At 45.1% G+C, this 21,866-nt stretch overlaps 1 protein-coding gene across 1 annotated transcript; it reads left to right on the top strand.

Annotated features, from left to right (window-relative positions):
• The first annotated feature begins 18,693 nt into the window (after positions 1 to 18,693).
• Positions 18,694 to 20,281, top strand: LOC115130630 (probable G-protein coupled receptor 101). The gene has a single exon (XM_065019143.1). It carries the CDS (start codon positions 18,794 to 18,796, stop codon positions 20,135 to 20,137), a length of 1,344 nt encoding a protein of 447 aa, XP_064875215.1. The 5' UTR covers positions 18,694 to 18,793; the 3' UTR covers positions 20,138 to 20,281.
• The last annotated feature ends 1,585 nt before the right edge of the window (positions 20,282 to 21,866 follow it).

The following is a 21,866-nucleotide window of genomic DNA, read 5'->3' as shown; positions in this document are numbered from 1 at the left end:
CACCAGCCCCGGGCCGATTGAGGTGTAGATTTGGCCAGGGGGACATGGGGACCTGTCAGGCCCTGTGATGGACAGACATGGGGGCAGATGGGGGTGGTTGTTGGCCCGAGGTCCCGGAGAACCAGGGGCGATTGATGGGACAAGGTGAGGAAGGGAATCGTGGGTGCCCTGGACTCACCATTTTGTCACAGGGGACTTTTGGGGCTGTTGGAAGGTGTTTTGGTATGTCAGGGTATTTTTGGTTCACGGCACAATTCTGTTGTCGAGCACTGAGTATATATATATAACTAACCCCTCCCTTTGCTCACAGATGCCGTGTACACAAACACAAGTACAGTAACTGTACATGCAGTTGAATGTGCTAAAGAGCCTACTGCAACCCATTAGTGATGTCCTTAGAAGCAAAGAAAACAGGCAAATAGGGGAAATGGATATGCCTGATGTTGTTATCTCTCAATCTCACATCCTAGTCCTTAGTAAAGGCCTCAGGTGCCCACTCAGGGAGTGTGTGTATGGGAGTTTGTGCACAGGTGAGAGCAACTCAAATAAAACAGAATTTATTATGGATAGTAACATAAACTATACATATAAGTCTCTACCACAACAAAGAAACACCCTAAACCTGGTGTGAACGCTAGAGTCCCTTCAGTTCTGTACGAACACATAAACACAAGAGCCTGTCAATCTGCATCTCCTCACATGTAACATATACGCTTGTTGCTGCACTTTCCAGCTCACAGTGTTGTGTTGGAATGCTGACGGGGAGATAAAGAAATCTTGATTTGATTAAGCACCAGTGTGTAGGGGCTGGGTGCCGCATGGGGCAGAGGTTTGGGGTGGGTGTTCAGGGAGACCGGCGAGGGGGAGAGGGAGGACTAGGAGATGGGGCAGGGGGTTACCTGTGGGCCCGTAGCCTACTGGGCGTAATTTGGAGCAGACTGCTCCCAATGTGTTCATTAGGTTGTGATTGGGAGCCGAGCGCAGGTGGGGAGGGCTCGCCCGGCTTATGCTGAATAGTCCTTATTGTGCTCAGCATAAAACGCCATCTGTTTTGGTGGGGAGAGAGGAGTGGTGCGGGGGATGGAGGGGGGGCGTCGGGGGCTACTACCGGGGAAAAACTCTGCTCTTTTTCGTCTCCATTTTGGACGACCCCGGTGGGGGTTGGAGAATGAGGGAGATACAGAAAGAGGAAGAGAGAGGGAGTGATGTACTAATTGTGTTTCTGATCCATGTATTGTTCCTATTTATGAATTGAGTGATACAAAATGTAATCGAACAAAAAATGCCTATAAATCAAGGCCCCAAATGTCGGTGACTGTCACACAAAACTCATCCCTCTATCTCTTGTAAACAACTGACCGGCCATTTCAGCCAAAGGAGTTTGATTGCCCTTACAAAAAACTATTTGTTGCGGCAAACTTCCTGCACGTTTGTGGCAAATTTGCTGCATACTAAATAGATGGATCGGTTGTTTAGCAACAAAACCGAAACGTGCGCAACTATGGGGCAAAACAGACAGGGTTGGCTTATATTGTTGACAACATGTAAACTGTATTTTGTCTCCAATGTTTATTGAAAACATATAAATAAATTGGCACAATGAGCACTTTTTGTCTCAAATACATTGTTGGTTAGCTAGCTAGTGAATTATAGCCATATTAGGATAGACGTGACATCAGTCAAAACACCTCAAAACAAGACATGGTATCAAGAACAAGATGAAATTGGTTGAAATGAGCCACCTTCAATTCCCCACATGGCAGCTTTTTATAATTGTTGATAGCTATTTGGCCATCCAGAATCACCCATGGAAGTGTGCACATCGTTTTCGCAATATTGTCAGCTAACCCATCTATAGTGTGCCACAAAATAGTGCCAGAAGTGTGCCACTAGTGATGTATCTGTGGAAAACCTTTGGCAACAATAATATGTATTGCCACTAGTGGCAAGTTCGCCAGAGGTTTTTTTCTGGCAAACAATTCCCTCAAGATTCCATTTTAATCTGGCAACAATATTTATTGCCACTAGTAGTTACAAACAGAAGTTGTTTTTGGTGAACACATGAGTTCCAAGACCAGTAAATGTAGATGACCAGTCAATGGGAGAAGAAAAATCTGTTGGAAAATGGAAACAAAGTTATCTAGCTACCTACCGAAGTTGTCAAGTGAGTGTCTATCTTGTTAATGAAACTTCTTAATTAACTTTCAAATTGTGTTAGATAATTGATGACTGGTTAGCAATGTCATGTTTTATGGGAAAGAGTGAAACATATTTTGTTGCTGTATCAGTTTGTCTGTCAGCTAGTGGCTAGCGCTTAGTTAGCTGGCTAACATTAGCTATCATATTTTGCACAATTGATGTGATAGCTATCTAGCTAACTAATGATTTGCCTAAACATGTATATTTTTAGGTGAATACTTTGCTGTCTTTTAGCTAATACCACTAATATGCATGTCAATATGCTAGCGTCACTGTTCAGTTGCATGTTAGCTAGTTAGCACAACATGGTAGCAACAGCAAAGATTTTTATAACTAACCCAAGGTAGGCCACAGCCTGTCATTTCCAATGGGAGAAAATGTATCATAGCGGACAGAACAAGCAAAGGGTGTTGACAGAGCCAAGCACGAGCTAGCGAGATCCTATTGGCGCGTTTTAGCATGTATTTGAATATTTCCATTAGGGAACGGCTACTCTATGACGTGTGTGTGTGTGTGTGTGTGTGTGTGTGTGTGTGTGTGTGTGTGTGTGTGTGTGTGTGTGTGTGTGTGTGTGTGTGTGTGTGTGCAACACCTCAATTCGCCCTTGTGCTCCTTCTAAAGAATGCCATTTTTTAGTCTACAAAACTTAGTCCACTCTGTTTGTGACAGATTCTAATTTTGGAAACAGAAAACTGTATTGAGAAAATTAGCAGAATGTTGAGAAAATGAGCAGAATATTGACCAAAATCTATCTTCTCCCACTAACAGCTACAGGGCTTCCTTTCATCACCATATTTGGTAGTGAGTGGAAATGCCAACCGGATGCTTCACATGTACACATCCGGTGAAATATCTAGCTCATTGTTCTATCTGTGGCAACAGTATGAACTGACTTGACATCAAAGCAAAAATGTCACTTTTGCAGATGGATACCCTTCCCCTAACCATGGTGTTCGGAGAGGATGTATTGGGAGGAGGATTCATCAATAAATACCCTGGAACAATGTTTGTGGTGCACTCACTCATGACACTTTTCTAAGTGATAAATCGTCTTCAAGCTTAATAAGGTAGATAAGCAAATGCATGTAATATTCTCATACATGTAGCCTGTACATGAATACTTTGTAACAATTGCTTTAAACTAGTACCTAGCTCATCTTGACCATGTGTTATACCTTCTCTCTTTCATAAGCAATCAGTCACAAGGGGAAAAAATACAGATTGAGGCCTTCAATCAAACTGAGGACAGAGAAATATGTGTGCACCAGGTCAATGTTTCTTGCATGCATGACTTTGAGATGTAACTTAACAATAATTCATTTAGGAAAAATAATACGAATTGCCATATTTTGGCGTAACTCAATTTGATGTTGCTTTTCTACCATCCAAGCCTTATACACCTGAGCCAGGAAGAAGAGACAACTAGTAGACAACTGTCTCTTAGCGATGAAGTCCCCATTCTAGATTGAAGATCATAATTAGTTCAATAGTTTGAATCAATTGTGTTGAGGCTTGGCTGGAGAAAAACATGTGTATACTGTGGGTCTCTAGGAGCAGTAGCCACACATTTAAAGGGAGATTTGGTAGGCCTAAGTCCCAGTTTATGCTAGCTACATTGTCTGTTTATACATCTTTTATATAAGACAGAAACAGCTTTTATACAAGGCAGAAACAATGTTTCCTTGCTGTAAAACATAGAATGCCAGTTTCAGTGAGAAGCAAAGCAACATCAAGGCCACTTTGTAACAGCTGACCCTGTTTTTCCAAAACCAGACCCACCCATTAGCCGCTGAGTCTACCTTTTTAACATGCCAAAATAGAAAATGTTTTCAGTAATTGTTTTCAGTATCCTAATGTTGTTGTTGTTTGGTGTTTTCTGATGGTTTCAGTTCATGCATTCAACAAGCTTTGAACGAAGGACTTCCACGGGTTCGCCGTCTCCAAAGACAATAGTGCTGAACTGGGTTTGATTTTGTTTTTGTTGTTTTCATTATTTCAGTTTTGTTCGTTCTCTTTTTAACATCCATGGGTTGAAAGCTCATTGTTCAGTTATCACTTTGCCCGTGTCAATACTGTAGTTGTCCCTTTAAACCTAATCCTAAAATCAAATCAAAGTTTGTTGGTCGTGTACACAGATTTACAAATGTTATGGCAGGTGCAGCGAAATGCTTGGATTTCTAGCTGCAATAATAAAAAAAATACACACATAATACATAACACAAAAAGAATGTGTTTATGTAGGATGAGCCATGACTAGAATGCAGTATATACATTTAAAGTGAGTGAAACAGTATGTAAACATTAACGTGACCAGTGTTCAATGACTATGTACATAGGGCAGCAGTCTCTTAAGGTGCAGGGTAGAGTACCGGCCGGTAGCCGGCTAGACCAGTGGCTAAGGTGCAGGGTAGAGTACTGGCCGTTAGCCGGCTAGAACAGTGGCTAAGGTGCAGGGTAGAGTACCGGCTGGTAGCCGGCTAGACCAGTGGCTAAGGTGCAGGGTAGAGTACCGGCTGGTAGCTGGCTAGACCAGTGGCTAAGGTGCAGGGTAGAATAGGTAGCCGGCTAGAACAGTTGCTAAGGTGCAGGGTAGAGTACCGGCCGGTAGCCGGCTAGAACAGTTGCTAAGGTGCAGGGTAGAGTACCGGCCGGTAGCCGGCTAGAACAGTGGCTAAGGCGCAGGGCAGCATACAAGGCTGGCTAGTGGTGACTGTTTAACAGTCTGATGGTCTGGAGATAAAAGCTGTTTTCTTAGTCTCTTGGTCCAAGCTAAGCTGTTCGCACCTGTACTGTCTCCACCTTCTAGCGGGGTGAACAGGCCGTGGCTATGGTGGCCGAGGTCCTTGATGATCTTCTTGGCCTTCCTGTGACACCGGGTGCTGTAGATGTCCTGGATGGCAGGCATTTCTCGTATGTAAATGTGGCTACATGAAAATATTAAATAAACCATTTATATTTAGGGAAATATTTAGCATGCTGATGATTTCAAGTTGTATTGGATTTATTTATTATTTGTATCTGTTAAGACATTGAATGCATGTTGTTTAGTATAGTTAATACATTTAGTATGTTTAGTTTAGTTTTCTCTGTGAGGAGCACGTTCATATGTGATTTGGTTTATGTAGATATGACATTTCACTGTTGTTAATACCCAAAGTAAACAAAAACCGGATCTAATTTGCATATTCATCATGAGTTTGCAGCAAATTTAAAGCAAACAGTAGAATGTTCGCCACAAGTTTCCCAGAATTGTTTGCCAGAAGTTTGCAAATTTGCAGCAACAATTTGCCACAAAACACATTTACGTGTGAAAATATAACCAAATTGGCCAAAGACTTGCCACAGCTGTTTGCCAGAAGCCTGTTTTTTCAGTAATGGTGTTTTGGAAGGATACTGTCAAGCTGTGGGTAGTCTGTCTCTGTGAGAAGAGAGATGAGGGAGATTGTTGATGGGGTTCCAGAGTTCATTAATAGGTCGCCAGCCTCAAAGCTGGGGATGTTTTTGGATAATCCTTTACTCTTCCTCAAAAACAAGCGTACACACACTAATCTATATGCTTATGTACACATTTACCCTACTCTCTGTCTGCCTAGTCTCCTCGGCAACACATTGCTATTTATATGCACAGACCTCGAACGCACTGTCACAAATACAATAAGTGGAAAACTAAAATATTATATTTTTCTCTTTCATTCCCTCTCTTTCTCTTTTCTTTCTTATTCTATCACTCCGGGACCCTGGGAAGAAAGAGAAGGAGCGGCAGAGGAGGGCCGCTGCTCACAGCTCGACTTTTGAAGCGTCTTTATCGGGCCTGGCAGCGTGGTCCTGCGTGTCCAAACCTCGCCGCGCTTTTCATCCTTTGTGCTGTCCAAGGTGTGTCCAATGCACTGGGGCTTTGTGTTGGGGAGGAAGACGACACATCGCATTCTGTCTTCTGTCTCTAGCGGGGGTTGGTTGGGGGATGGGTGCGGAGTGTAGGACGATGGGGGGGGGGACAAAAAGGCAACTTATAGAGGGACCCGGCGCTTCAAAGCTGAGATGCACAAAGGACTATAAAGCGCTAGTTCATGCAGAGTTGTGCCAGATGTAATTGCGGGGTTCCCGGAGATAGGGAATCACATGCAACGCCTTGGCCCCGCCCCTGACACCATGAAAGGGCCGCGGCTAAGAGGCTTCGATGCCGAGAGAGAAGAAAAAGATGAGAAAAGTTTGGCTCACTTTGATTCGCAATAAACAAGTGAGTAAATAAGCTATCCTTAAGGCCTTGTTACAAATCCACCACTTGCTAACGCAAAAAGGCAATTTCATGCAGCTTGATAGATGCTCGGTGTGAATGGCTGCCTCCGTCACGACAGGAGGCGTGGAAGCTCTGCCGGGCGACAAGTGATTCCCCTCCCTTGCCTATCTGAGCGATCGGCTTCCATGGCAGCCTCTTTCAAGTCCAAATTGGTCTTTCTACAGAAAATGATGTCGATTCATTGTTGATAATGGCAGTGGTTTGGCGGTGCAACGTTGCGACACGTCACTCAGGGACATGTAGGCCGCACTATGTCCTGATCAACCTGCCTGCATCTTCATCTGTTTCCTGTGGCCTCCTGCGGAGATATAAGGGTGTGGAAGCGTGCATCTTTAAATATGTTCCTGGGCACAAACAATTGGCGGGGGGGGGGGGGGCAGGTAAGTTTGCGCATGCTGTGCCTTTGTGGTAGTCTATCTATTTGTGTGTAATTGGGGGTGAACGCTGATGGGTGTGGAGGAAGGGGAGGTTCCACCATCACCACCATGGGCCTGCAGATGGGGTTCCCACAGGACAGACACGCCCCTGTCTGTCTCTGAAAAGACAGAGATGATGAGCACTTTGTGCACAAACAAAAATGGCGCCGGCTTCGTCTTCTTCGCCCAACCTGACTTAGAGCACTACGGTCCTACGCTGTTCGCCTATTGTCTCTCCACAGACCTACTGGAGCCATGGTAATTCACACTCGGAAGGTGTCCATTCCACACACTTGATGGGTCAAGAGCCAAATCTCTGACAGGATACTGTCTTTTTGACCCTTATCTCTAATGCTATGGCGAAATAACGATGTTAAGACGTGTGGCGTTCTATTGTGACGGTGCACCCTAGGTGTTACTTCTCGGGGGAAAGAGTTTTGGCGGCTTGAAGCCTAGTAGGTGGGGGATTATGTAGAAGGGCCAGGGTCTAGCCTTAGAGGATGCTGCCCTTAGTACCTCAGATCCCATCTCAGATTTACAACTCCTACTCAGCCATGGGAAAGAACTCGGCAGTATCTTCCTCCTCGAGAGGCCGGTGAAATTACAATGGCTCTGTTTGGAGTGAAATTATCCCCCTGATTAGAGTAGAAATGAAGGATCCGGTGTATTTCCAAGTGATATTAAATGGATACCTGGCAGGGCCCAGGGCAGTAAAAGCCATGCCAGGCTCTCCTTTGCATATCAATGAGCCGTACAGTGGCCCTATGAAACAGAATAATTCATCCCTCTGTATCACCGTACTAACGTCACTTTCAATGGAGGAGTCGCAACCTGCCGCGCTGACCCACACAGAAACAAAATGGAGGAGCAGAGCTGCTACACAGAAGCACAGTGGGCCGTCACTGCCTGGGTGGAAAGAGACAGAAGAGAACGCCCACGTCGTGTTTCATAATAGCATCGGCCCCCCGTTAATAAAGGCGGCTAAGAATGAGGACGAAATTACACTAGAAGTATAAAGTACGGCGTACATTTTGAGCTTCCATTATCCAAGTTGGCTATTGGTTAGAGAGGAACACGGAGTCCTTTAGAAACTGGTAGGTCAGAGCAGTGTAAAACTCAGTGGGTGGGTTCATAGCTCGTAGACCCACTGCTACAGCACATGTCCAGAGGAATATTTCTGCCCAGCTTCAAAACTGTATATCATCAAAAACACCCAGCACTGATCCACTGAGGTCACAGTACAAAGCATTAGGGTTGGCTAGCAGGTCCCAGGGGTCAGGGGTCAGCCTATCCCAAGGGTAACACATCTCACTCACCCCTCGTCTCCAAAACGAACTCAGCCCCCCTACCAGCCAACCCTGCTCAACCACTCATCTCCAAGTTTCCCCGATGCTCCCATGCGGCCCCATGCCCTTCTCTGTTGGGCAGCAGGGGTGGAGGGGGCATCAGGGTGGGTCACTTGGAGCCACCGGTACATAATAGCCAGACTGGTTCTTTCCTAGACCCAGTCAGGGACACAGTGGGGGGGACAGTAATGATGCATAAGGGGAGAACACATCCAGGGGGTTAGCTTCCACTTGTTCAGTATTTCATAAAAATCCCTTCTCACATTTTGGTGCAATTCAAATATGAGTGAGAGAGGGGTTTACCCCATGAGAGATAATTAGCCATAACCCAATGACCCTGCTACCATAGTTCATGTACACAGTACAGTATCCTATCCCCCTCATCTCTCGGCTTAACAGAACAGGAAGACAAGCCAAAATAGGAAAAACAGCCTGTTTGTTTTGAGATAAAAAAGAAAAAAAGTTATCCACACTTTCATCCATGACTTTTGACCATCAATCTACGTTGCATTTCAACACTTTCAGAGGATATATACTCAGGCGCTACTTTATCAAGCACAACACCAAAGCACAGCACAACGGCAATGAATGCAAGGTGGACTGGATTAGTCTATCTTCTGCTACTCTTGGCCTGAATTGATCTGTCGGCGAATGTGCTTATTTTGCTTGATAAAGACAAAGCGATGGGGTTAAAACCATTGAGGCAGGAAATCCAAAACCTCCTTCCCCTTGTCCGCCCAATCAACCATTGATAACGTCTCTCTTCCCTCTCTCCCTGGCCCTTCTCTAGACACACATAGAGCTGGGCCCTAGTCCTACACAATGAAGCCTACTGCACGGCCCTCCATACGGTTACATGCACAAGATTAAGGAACACAGTTACACATATCTTAAAAGGGCTTTTACCCTTGTACTTGTTTCAAGAGGAAGGAATAGGGAAAAACAGCAAACTGCAATCCAGTCTAAATACCTAAATGGGAGAATATTAAGACGTTTTAGTGTGGGCTGCGGCAGTTAAACATATGCATACAACATGTTGGGGCTGGGGACCCCCTGCCAGGGCCAGGCACGACAAAGCCTCTCTAACAGGAATACCTCTGGGATCGCTAATGATTAATTAGCTTGTGTCATTAAGTGAGGCAAATGTCACCCTAGCTTCCTGGGGAAGCTGTCACACCACGTGTACTACTCTGCAAGCTTCCCTGGAGCAGCGCCGGGAGCAGAGCTCTGTTAACAAGGCAAACTCTGACATCTAGTGGCCAAATACTACAGTACACCCGTTTCTACCAGCTCTCATACACATAGCAGTGTAATCGGATACAATACATGGTCCTCCCTTTTTCCTATTACGTAGACATTTGTAGACGTGAAAAACTACTCTACAATACAACAGCAAGAGAGATACAGATGCACCCGCTGGACTAATCCCTGGTGTAAAGAGGCTTGCTACACTCAGGCAGTAAACATGAGGAGTTGGTGACCTTTGACCTGGAAGTGCCACTCACCCCGACAGTGATGCATTATTACTGTCAGACTGGGACGACCTGACACATGATGTCTCTGTACACCCCAGTGGTGCTATGTGGTGAGCCTGGCACTATCATAACATTTCTAGTACATATGACTTATACACTTGAGCAAATCTGTCTTTTTTAGGATATAGCTTAAGTCAATGAATTAAATAAAAAAAATAGATATATATTTAAGTACAGTAATGTTATACTTAAATCCAGAGTTTATACTGATTGTTTTAAAAAGTATCCTTACCAGGTATCCAAAATATCCGCTAGGTTTTTGGGGTTTTGCGTTTGAAGACTTCCACGGGTCTTAGATGAACTGCCAGTGGACCATTTTGAAAAGTTCTCGATATTCATGCACCAAGGCCTTTCTTTCCATCTATTAGCATTGAACCGGTGTCTGTCTGCTGTATCCACTGCATCCCTATGTCCCTATGAGCTGAACTGCTGGCCGTCTGGTCTGTTAAGACTGGAGACCAACAGAGTGTGAGAAGATGGCCCCTCATTTCCAAACCATGATGAGGGGTATGAGGAGGTAGCCAGGGAGAGGCATTAAACACACAATTTAGAGAAGCTTAACTGGGGACACACATCCATCCATGCCCACGCTTATACACACACACTGCTCTCTCACACATACACGCCGCATGAACACACATGCACATACAAAGGCACACCTGTCAGTGCCTTTCCACTGCATGAGCACGAGCAAAGAAGCCTGGCCCTCCCTCGGCCTCTCTGTATGTGGTAGTCCATGTCTGTTTTATATAAGAAGATCAATCCCCCCTTTCTCATCTATAACCCGGAAATAATTGCATGAGAAATTTCACATTTACGCAACGCATTCGGACACACATGGTTTGTTCTGTCTCTCCTTTATATTTCTCTGTTTCACGCTTCTTCTTTTTTCCTTCTTCTCTTCTCTTCTCTCTCTCCTTCTTTCCTTCTTTCTCCCTCTCTTTCTTTCTCTTGCTCATGCATACACAGAATGTGAAAAGGCAGGAGCCTGAATCTGACCCATGTGGCCACAGTCCTAGACCCATCTTATTAGCACAGGCACTTCAAAGCTCAACCCTGGGTCTCTAGATGCAGAGTACGGGAAAAACAGACTTTTCCCTCTATCCTCAATTTGTTGCTGCTCGTAGTCTAAGAGACTTCCTGAAGTCAGGAGGCATAAAGTGTAACGTGTATCCTTCAGTGCTCTGTTTGTGTGTGTTGGTATTATCAAAGACTCACACAGACAGCCGTATATATCTGTGTTCTTGCAAAGTCTCTGTGTGTGTTTCTTGTGTGCTTCTTGGTCAATGCGGGGGGCCAGGGGCCTAGCCAGGAGACTCCTCGTTATACTGGTGTGTTGGTCTGTGACGTCCATTTCCAGGGGAACTCTGTCAGATAGAAAGGTTTAATTAAAGAGCACTTTGCTCCGGAGTGGTGCCCTCTCTTTGGAGCCCTTCCCCACAACACTGCTTGTCTAAAATTAATTAGCTTGGGGCCTTTGGTGGTGGAGCGGGCAGATCCTCAATGGTCAATGGGAGGAATCGTCTGTCCGTGAATGGAGGCCTCCCATCTGAGAGGACACTTTATTTTTCTACACTTGAGGTTTGTTGCCTTTTGTGACCATTATCCCATTCACTTTCATGCAGCTGTGGCCCCTCTAAAAAACTCTTTGTGCTTGCTCCATGAATACGGCAAATGTGTCCATGGCAGGTAGCCCTTATAGCAAGTTAATCTCCTGAAAGAGCCCCATACAAGTACTTTTAAATTCTCCCTTGGCCACTGAGGGCTGTCATCAATCGGGCACTTCTCTCCTTTGTGGGCCGGGCCCACTTGCGTGAATGTGAAGCATGGCCGGTGACAATGGCTGCCAAGTGTGGCGAAGTAATCACCTTCTGGGGAAAACACAAGTAATTACTTCTAAACTGTTTGGGCTCTGGAGACAAACTCAATTGTGGTGAGCAGAAGAAGTGAATGGGTCCTTTTCAGGGGCAGTAGTGTGATGCTCGCTCTGTGAATCTCCTGTTTATCTGTTTGTTTATGGATACGGCTCTCTTTAGCCACTGCCCCTCACAACCACAGTAATAGGGGACATGTTGGATGTGTGTGTGTGTGTGTGTGTGTGTGATTGAGTCATTTGTAAAGTTCATATTTCTTTTAGTGATCAGCACAATATTTAGCATATTTGGAGTCTCTGTAAAACACAATTTCCAAAGTTCTGTTTGTGACATCAAGTTGCAGGTTGTTGGTCACTAGACTAAAGCTAAATGTTATTCTCATATCTGTTGATATTGTTTGAGGCGAGACTGGAGGTACAAGGACCGAGAACGCACTGATTATTCACTGTTGTATGGTACTGATGACATTCTGTGACCACTGTGTGATTCTGTAGCAGCTGACAAAGTCACTGCCTTTTTGTTTTGAAGTCCTACCAGCCTCCAAGAGGAGGCCTGTCTCCAAGAGGCTGGTGTTTACAGAACAGTTAGTGCTGTCTGATTAGGACATAAAGGGCCGGTCTCCAAGAGGCTGGTGTTTACAGAACAGTTGGTGCTGTCTGATTAGGACATAAAGGGCCTGTCTCCAAGAGGCTGGTGTTTACAGAACAGTTGGTGCTGTCTGATTAGGACATAAAGGGCCTGTCTCCAAGAGGCTGGTGTTTACAGAACAGTTGGTGCTGTCTGATTAGGACATAAAGGGCCTGTCTCCAAGAGGCTGGTGTTTACAGAACAGTTGGTGCTGTCTGATTAGGATATAAAGGGCCTGTCTCCAAGAGGCTGGTGTTTACAGAACAGTTGGTGCTGTCTGATTAGGACATAAAGGGCCTGTCTCCAAGAGGCTGGTGTTTACAGAACAGTTGGTGCTGTCTGATTAGGACATAAAGGGCCTGTCTCCAAGAGGCTGGTGTTTACAGAACAGTTAGTGCTGTCTGATTAGGATATAAAGGGCCTGTCTCCAAGAGGCTGGTGTTTACAGAACAGTTAGTGCTGTCTGATTAGGATATAAAGGGCCTGTCTCCAAGAGGCTGGTGTTTACAGAACAGTTGGTGCTGTCTGATTAGGACATAAAGGGCCTGTCTCCAAGAGGCTGGTGTTTACAGAACAGTTGGTGCTGTCTGATTAGGATATAAAGGGCCTGTCTCCAAGAGGCTGGTGTTTACAGAACAGTTGGTGCTGTCTGATTAGGACATAAAGGGCCTGTCTCCAAGAGGCTGGTGTTTACAGAACAGTTGGTGCTGTCTGATTAGGATATAAAGGGCCTGTCTCCAAGAGGCTGGTGTTTACAGAACAGTTGGTGCTGTCTGATTAGGACATAAAGGGCCTGTCTCCAAGAGGCTGGTGTTTACAGAACAGTTGGTGCTGTCTGATTAGGATATAAAGGGCCTGTCTCCAAGAGGCTGGTGTTTACAGAACAGTTGGTGCTGTCTGATTAGGATATAAAGGGCCTGTCTCCAAGAGGCTGGTGTTTACAGAACAGTTGGTGCTGTCTGATTAGGACATAAAGGGCCTGTCTCCAAGAGGCTGGTGTTTACAGAACAGTTGGTGCTGTCTGATTAGGACATAAAGGGCCTGTCTCCAAGAGGCTGGTGTTTACATAACAGTTGGTGCTGTCTGATTAGGATATAAAGGGCCTGTCTCCAAGAGGCTGGTGTTTACAGAACAGTTGGTGCTGTCTGATTAGGACATAAAGGGCATGTCTCCAAGAGGCTGGTGTTTACAGAACAGTTGGTGCTGTCTGATTAGGATATAAAGGGCCTGTCTCCAAGAGGCTGGTGTTTACAGAACAGTTGGTGCTGTCTGATTAGGATATAAAGGGCCTGCTCAGAACGGGCCAGCTAGACTCGTAATAAACCAGATGGATGTTTGATTGACTTTACCAATGACGGCTCTCCTTTTTGTTTCACCTGGGACTTCCTATTAAAGTGTGTGTGTGTGTGTGTGTGTGTTTGTTTGTAAACATTCCCTGACCCCTAATGAACAGGAGTTATGGAATTTTCCAAGAAGAATAAAGCAAAACATGTATGGGAAGGTAGACTTGGTCGTCTCTAAATACATTTGCCTCGGCTGCTACCAGAGTGTTTTAACTCAGTAAGTTCATCCATTTCACTTTTTCATTTTGGCTCAGTTACAAGAGCAGTGAGTCTGACTTGCCTTTCAGCAATGTAATGTCTAGCTGCCCTAATGAATTGTCAATGTAAAATGTAACTTTACATATATGTTTTATGCATGTCCATCAAAGAGCTCTCTAAGCTAGGCTATATAGTACTTAATATGCCTAATACATTTATGATGAGGCAGCACAGCAGTAGATTTGAGGCAATTGTTGAATAATGTCATGGAGTTTGATGTATTAAGCATGTGGATGGGCACTGTGAAGGGAATGCTAATCATGAAGATTTGGATATCAGTGGTTTAGAAACAGAATGGCGTGGGCTAAGCTGTTGCTAATAACATTGCCACACACTTCACTCTGCATACATTTCTGGTAAGTGCTAAGTTAATATTCGTGGTTATATGAAGTCTTTAGATTTTTTCTAATTATTTACATTCATCCGTTCAATTAAAATGAATGTAGTGATGTATGGTGAAATAATTACGATAACTATGAATCAGTACATTTCCAGCCCCCCCTAAAAAAATCTGATTAAAAGTCTTAATTTCAGCACCAGATGGCAGTATAAAACCACTCTGTTATGACAGTTGAAAACCAATGGCATCACTAAACAAATGGTGCATTTAAAATCTTCCTCATTTCCAACTGTAATAAGAGATTTCCTCACATACTACCCACACACATTGTTGTAGTGTTTGACAAGCCACTGCTACACAGAAAACATTTGATGGCTCAATCTTCATCTGACAAAAGAACAGGGTTCTGTGACCTTGGCCTGCTACGTGGGTGTTGGGAAAGAGCCCCTCAGAGAGCTAACACAGACCTTTAGCCACTTCACACGTAGAAGCATTTTTTTTCTCCCACTCACCTATTCGTACTTTACACCTCCAAGGGCAGTAGCAGCTGGGCCTGGTCTGAAGTATCATGAGTGCCCAAACCCAAAGTGCAATGCCTCTCCCAAATATAGCTCTCCCTCATCAGACCGGTTCATATTACAAATTGATTTGAACTCATCACGGAATCCATTTCCATGGCTGATCATTGGGAACGTTAGTTCTTCCGATCAACAGTCTGGGGACTAAATATGTTTCATCTCCTCTCTCTCTCCTCTCTGTGGTTCTTTTCAACACTGTGACTTTCTCTTTTGATCCGTCTCATCTCTGCCAAAGGTTATAATGAGCACTAACAGCCTGTGTGTGAGAGAGAAAGAGAGACAGAGGGAGTTATAGGGGCCTCACACCTGGGTAGTATTGGCTGGAAGTCTCCAGAGACAAGGGGGCCCTTCCTGCCCAGTGTGTGTGTGGCCCCTGAGGGTTTCCCTGACAGAGCCACAGGAACAGAGTGTAATCCCACAGGCCACTGCGGGCTGCTGGGCCCGCGGGGCTCCCTTTGAACCAGGGGCCATGGTGCAATAAGGAGGAAGAAGAGGAACGTCTTCCTAGAGCCACCAAGCATTTAATATGCAGTCAAATCTAACAGGGAGTGCTTACTCAGCACTTCAAAGGACTTTTTTGATGCCTTAGATTCTGCAGACTGGTAACAAGGGGCTTCAATACAGACGATGAATAGAACAAGGCTGCGGATGCTACAGTTTAATTGGATTGGGCAGAGTATCCTAGATGCTTTTGTTTCTCCACGCTTTCAACTGCAAAGACTTCCGGATGATGATGTAATTAACACATTCAATCTAGGATAGTTTCAAGTCAAAACCAACCTAGTTCTACATCTGCAAGACGATTGGTCTATTTATATTAATTATGAATTATTGCATACATGGTTTTACATATTTCCTGATCATATGATCTGAACAAGAAACAAATCCAGAGCCAATTGTAGCCTGGTTTAAAGATCCAAACACCCAGATTTCTTACTGGTCAGTCTCAGATCATGTGGTCAGGATCAGGAAAAGCTCTATCTCACTCACTGCAGGTTGTGTCCAGTTGCTGTGCCAGCTCCTGACACACTATGTTGTTTACATCCCAGACATTATGATACCCACTTCATCAACTGTCTGATTGGATTATTTAAGAGACCATTAAGATTATTGAAGATCCAATAAAACAAACTGGGATAGAAGGCCTACACATTGTCATGTAGCTATATCTAGCTTTAGGATTTTCCTATCAAATCATTTGACAGTGATTCAAATGATTCAACATGGATGCAAGTGTGCACCTACCATCCATACAAAATGCACCTGTGGATATGTTCGAGGTGTAGGCCTTTACTCCAGTAAATTACTTTGGTCTAGTTTGGTCACAAATATACATTTAGAGTTACATTTTTCCATTTATTTTATTGGGGAAGGGCACCTAAGTAAGCATTTCATGGTAAACGTCTATACCTGTTTGTTGTATACAGCACATGTGACAAATAACTTTTGATTTGATAGTGCAAAACAATGGAAAATCCCATTTGATGATAATTTTGTGTATATAGTGTAAGTGGACACCCATTCAAATTAGTGGATTTGGTTATTTCAGCCACACCCGTTGCTGACAGGTGTATAAAATCAAGTACACCGCCATGCAATCTCCATAGACAAACATTGACAGTAGAATGGCTTTATTGAAGAGCTCAGTGACTGTCAACGTGGCACCGTCATAGGATGCCACCTTTTCAACAAGTCAGTTTGTAAAATTTCTGCCATGATAGAGCTGCCCCGGTCAACTGTAAGTGTTGTCATTGTGAAGTGGAAACATCTAGGAGCAACAACGGCTCAGCTGTGAAGTGGTAGGCCACACAAGCTCACATAACTTGACCGGCGAGTGCTGAAGTGTGTAACGCATGAAAATCATCTGTCCTCGGTTGCAACACTCACTACCGAGTTCCAAACTGCCTCTGGAAGCAACGTCAGCACAACAACTGTTCGTCAGGAGCTTCATGAAATGAGTTTCCATGGCCAAGCAGCCGCACACAAGCCTAAGATCACCATGCGCGATGCCAAGCGTCATCTGGAGTGGTGTAAAGCTTGCTGCCATTGGACTCTGGAGCAGTAGAAACGTGTTCTCTGGAGTGATGAATCACGATTCACCATCTGGCAGTCTGATGTACTATTTCTGGGTTTGGCGGATGCCAGGGGAACGCTACCTGTCTTCATGCATAGTGCCGTTTGGTGGAGTAACGTTTGGTGGAGGAGGAATAATGGTCTGGGGCTGGTTTTCATGGTTCAGGCTAGGCCCCTTAGTTCCAGTGAAGGGAAATCTTAACGCTACAGCATACAACTATATCCTAGACGATTCTGTTCTTACAGCTTTGTGGCAACAGTTTGGGGAAGGCCCTATCCTGTTTCAGTATGACAATGCACCCGTGCACAAAGCGAGGTCCATACAGAAATGGTTTATCGAGATCAGTGTGGAAGAACTTGACTGGCTTGCACAGAGCCCTGACCTCAACACCCTCTTGAACACATTTGAGATGAATGGGAACGTTGACTGCGTGCCAGGCCTAACTAATGCTCTTGTGGCTAAATGGAAGAAGTCCCCTCAGCAATTTTTCAAAATGTAGTGGAAAGCCTTCCCAGAAGAATGGAGGCTGTTATAGCAGCAAAGGGAAAACCAACTCCATATTAATTCCCATGATTTTGGAATGAGAGGTTTGATGAGCAGGTGTCCATATACTTTTGGTAATGTAGTGTACATCGATCTAAATCAGGATTGAAATATGAATGCAGGGGGGAAGTTAACCATGCGGGGGGTAACCAAAAATCCTTTGCATTTTGCACAAAGAGAAAATGGGGCTAATGTAGCTGATTACAGATGAGCAGCGATCAGTCTCACAAGGCAGGTGTCGTTGTTTTATGACAAGCTCGAATCGACTGTGTATAGGGCTAACCCACTATCAATGGGTAAGCGCAGTATTTCTAGTCCGTTAGGTTTGATCTGTCATGAAAATTAACAGTAAAGAGCAGTGGAGGTTATATGCTTGTGAAAATAAGATGCCCCCGCTGAGTGAGTGATGACAAGCCGTGGGGAGGCTGCTGACATTGACGATACAGCAGTGACTGACTAAAATGGGAGCGCGGCGAAGCAATGACAATCGAACCGTATCAATGGGGGAACCAGCGATCTGGTGCTGAGGAGAACGGAGCATCATCACGGACCAAAACACCAGCCTTCAGCATCTCAACAGAATCCGCCACATAACGAAGATGGCCATTTCAAGGTAAAACGTATATTCTCAGTGATATGTTTGTTGCTGTTTGGAAACAATGAAGAGCAGAAGATACAATATCAATTGCATGTCTACAATTGATTTTATGGGGACATCAGTGAGCATGGATGAACAATGGAAATTCGGAGGAGGTTGTTTGAATCTTTTTCCTTCTTCATTTCAATTCGCCTATGTTTAAAATATATATTTATTTGCATTTAAAGTGGGGTATGTATTAATACTGTGTCTCGTGGAATTGTGGATTTTGGTCCGTGAGATCAGTAGCCTAATGTGTCTGGTGATTGGGTCTCAAATTGGCACAGGCAAACTCATTGTGATACTCTCTTTACATGTCTAGTGCAGCAGTTACAAAGAACAATTACCATAAAACAAATTATACAAACCCCAAAAAATCTATTTTAATTCCAGGTTATAACAAAATAGGAAAAATGCCAAGGGGGTGAATACTTTCACAAACCACTGTATGTGTGCAATGGTCTTGCAGCTAAATGAATGAATTCAGTGTGAAATGAATCCGCCTCAACAGTGTAGTCCTTTAGAATTAGAGTGTGACATGTTATGATGTTTGAAAGCAGACAAAGCCCGTTTGAGCTTGTGCTTTTCTCTTCTCTGTCATCCTCTCCTTCAAGATGGAAATTCGACTGACAGATAAGAAGGACCTGTGAGACGTCGGGTGGAAACTGGGGACCCTGTCAGAGCTACAGCCACACATGCTGTCTCCCTCACCCCACCAGCCTCAGCATGCCCACTTCCGAGGCGCCCATTGTGGGCAGTAACTCCAGCACCGTGCCCTGGGACCCTGGTTCCTCTGGTCCTCCTGGCCCCACAGATTGGCCGTCGGTGGCCAACAGCGTAGTGAAGATGGTGCTGATCTCAGCCATCGTGTGTGTGTCTCTGTTTGGTAACGTGGTGGTGTTGTTGGTGTTCCAGAGGAAGCCTCAGCTTCTCCATGTGGCCAACCGCTTCGTGCTCAACCTCCTCCTGGCAGACCTGCTCCAGACCGTGCTGGTCATGCCCTTCGCCATCGCTGCCACTATGCCCGGCGTGTGGCCCCTGGACGCCCGCCTCTGCCAGGCCCTGGTGGTGCTCATGCACCTGTTTGCCTTTGCCGGGGTCAACACCATCATCGTGGTGTCAGTGGACCGTTACCTGGCTATCATCCACCCACTGTCCTACCCCACCCGTATGACCCCTCATCTGGGCACCAACCTCATCGCATGCACCTGGGTGCTCAGCCTGCTCCAGAGCACGCCACCCCTCTACGGCTGGGGGGCCATAGACTTTGACCGCAGGCATAACGTGTGTTCTGTGGTGTGGTCCTCTAGCCTGTCCTACTCAGCCCTGGTTGCCACGTTCTCCTTCTGGCTGCCTGTGCTCATCATGCTGGGCTGTTACTGGATGGTGTTCAGGGCAGCAAGGAGGCAGAACGCCCTGGTGCACCCCATCCAGACCCACTCTAAGTCCCAGCCTAACCAGCCTCCGGACCCCCAGGCCCCCTGCATCGGCAGCCCTCAGCGCCTGCCCCAACAGCCACCCCCACCCTTGGACTCCTTCTCGGCCGGGGGGTACCCCATCCGGGGCAGGCACAGACGTTTCCACTACCACTGCAAAGCAGCCCGGGTGGTGTTCGTCATCATGGCATCGTACATCCTGAGCATGGGACCTTACAGTGTTCTCAACACAATGTCCATTCACTCCAGTGCTGCTGTGCCTCCATGGCTGGCCTCCCTAGCCCTGGTGCTCTTCTTCTTGCAGTGCTGCCTCCACCCCTACATCTACGGCTACATGCACCGCAGTGTGAGGAAGGAGTTCCTGGCCCTACTGTGTGGTCCGCTCTGCAGGCAGGGCCTTCTCTGCCACACCTCTGCACAGGACAGCTGCTTCACCGTGACCGACGGACGATCCACGCAGCCCCATCTGCCCAGCCTGGCTGCCCGCGTCTGCCCCCTCCGCACCTGGGAGGAGGGCACCACCACGGAGGCTACCTCCTCCACCATGGATAGGAGGTCCAGGGACAGCCGCAAAGACACCACCTCCACCAGCCTGAGCTCTGAGAGAGAGCTCACCGTCCACACCACCACGTAGTAGACAAGTCAACAGCGAAACAGCCTGGGAGATGGGTTGAACTGTTTTTCGTGTGGCAGTTTTCCCTTCCAGTGAAGACATGGTTGGTTATTCAGCATGGCTAAACTTGAGCAGATTTGCCTTCTGGTCTACAGGGTTTTCCATTCCGACAATAGCTATGTTTCCATGAACTTGTCCAGTAATTTTTTTTGTTGACATTTAGAAAGTTCGCATAGATGATAGATTCGACAATTACCTGCTACAGTGAGTTTCCATTCAAAACAAACTTATGTCGATAAAAACAGCTGTACGTAATGACGTCACAACTAATTAAACACGTTTTCGGAAAAACCTATAGTGTCGAATAAAAATTAAGTGGTTGAAGTGTTTCCATGACCCGTTTAGGCAAATTGCGCATTAATAAATTGTCGACAGCCTAGAATAATTGGGTGGTGAAACTTGCATCCAGCCAACCAGAAAATCTATGTGAAGCAATTCAGCCATTCTTGAAAGTCAGGACAAGGATCCTGCAAAGAAACATATTTTTTTTATAGTTAAAACATTGATTTAGCAGGCTGTAGGCATTTAGAATTCAAATGTGGAGTGGCGCTTCATAGTACGTGTTGAAATAACGTGCCCCCGCGTACCTTCAAAAGTATTTGGCAATACATTTTTCAGAAAAACACAGTTTCTATCATCATTTGTTGCAATAAAGAAAGTTTGACAAAAGAAAACTCCACCCCTGTTGAATGGATAAAAATGTTGTCGATCTGAAGAAAATGTCTCCTATATCTGCCGTTTCCATTACACATCACAATGAGACCTGTCCTGCAGTGTTTTCCGTGAAAAGCCATTGTTAGTTCTCCTATTGTTCAGTTATGGTTGATACGTAATTTTGAGTGTTTTCTACCCTCAGAGAAAAATCTCTGTCAAACATCCACGAAACATCATATCAAATTGAAAGAACATGCCACAAATGTATTTGACTGTTCTAACCGTTGTTACAGAACACAAACTCCTCATGGTGACAGCTTATTATGTTTGTCTCCTGTGAGGAGTATTACTACTCACCCTGCCTGTAGTGCAATAATGTTGTAACTGTACTGTATAATATAACACATGATGTCAAGGAAGAGATGGCTGAGAGGGACCAAAATGACCGGTGATTCATGTAATTCATGAATCTGATTCACTAGTTTAGCACCAGAATTATCACAACTAGCTACCTATCATATGCACAGTTGTCCTTCTGCATTTCCAGAATCTCATCTACTATCCCCATTTATCTCTGTGCCCCATTACTCAGTAAGATTATCTCTGTGCCCCATTACTCAGTAAGATTATCCCTGTTTCCCATTACTCAGTAAGATTATCTCTGTTCCCCATTACTCAGTAAGATTATCTCTGTGCCCCATTACTCAGTAAGATTATCTCTGATTATCCCTGTGCCCCATTACTCAGTAAGATTATCTCTGATTATCCCTGTGCCCCATTACTCAGTAAGATTATCTCTGTGCCCCATTACTCAGAAAGATTATCTCTGTGCCCCATTACTCAGTAAGACTATCTCTGATTATCCCTGTGCCCTATTACTCAGTAAGATTATCCCTGTGCCCCATTACTCAGTAAGATTATCTCTGTGCCCCATTACTCAGTAAGATTATCCCTGTGCCCCATTACTCAGTAAGATTATCCCTGTGCCCCATTACTCAGTAAGATTATCTCTGTGCCCCATTACTCAGTAAGATTA

Source organism: Oncorhynchus nerka, linkage group LG6 (genome assembly GCF_034236695.1).
Source record: "Oncorhynchus nerka isolate Pitt River linkage group LG6, Oner_Uvic_2.0, whole genome shotgun sequence".
NCBI lineage: Eukaryota > Metazoa > Chordata > Actinopteri > Salmoniformes > Salmonidae > Oncorhynchus > Oncorhynchus nerka.
The sequence above is the reverse complement of the archived record's forward strand: the minus strand, read 5'-3'. Positions and strand labels throughout refer to the sequence as shown.

What these genes read in the sequence shown, in the direction of transcription:
- LOC115130630 (XM_065019143.1), top strand. Translation starts at nt 18,794, where the DNA reads ATGCCCACTTCCGAGGCGCCCATTGTGGGCAGTAACTCCAGCACCGTG.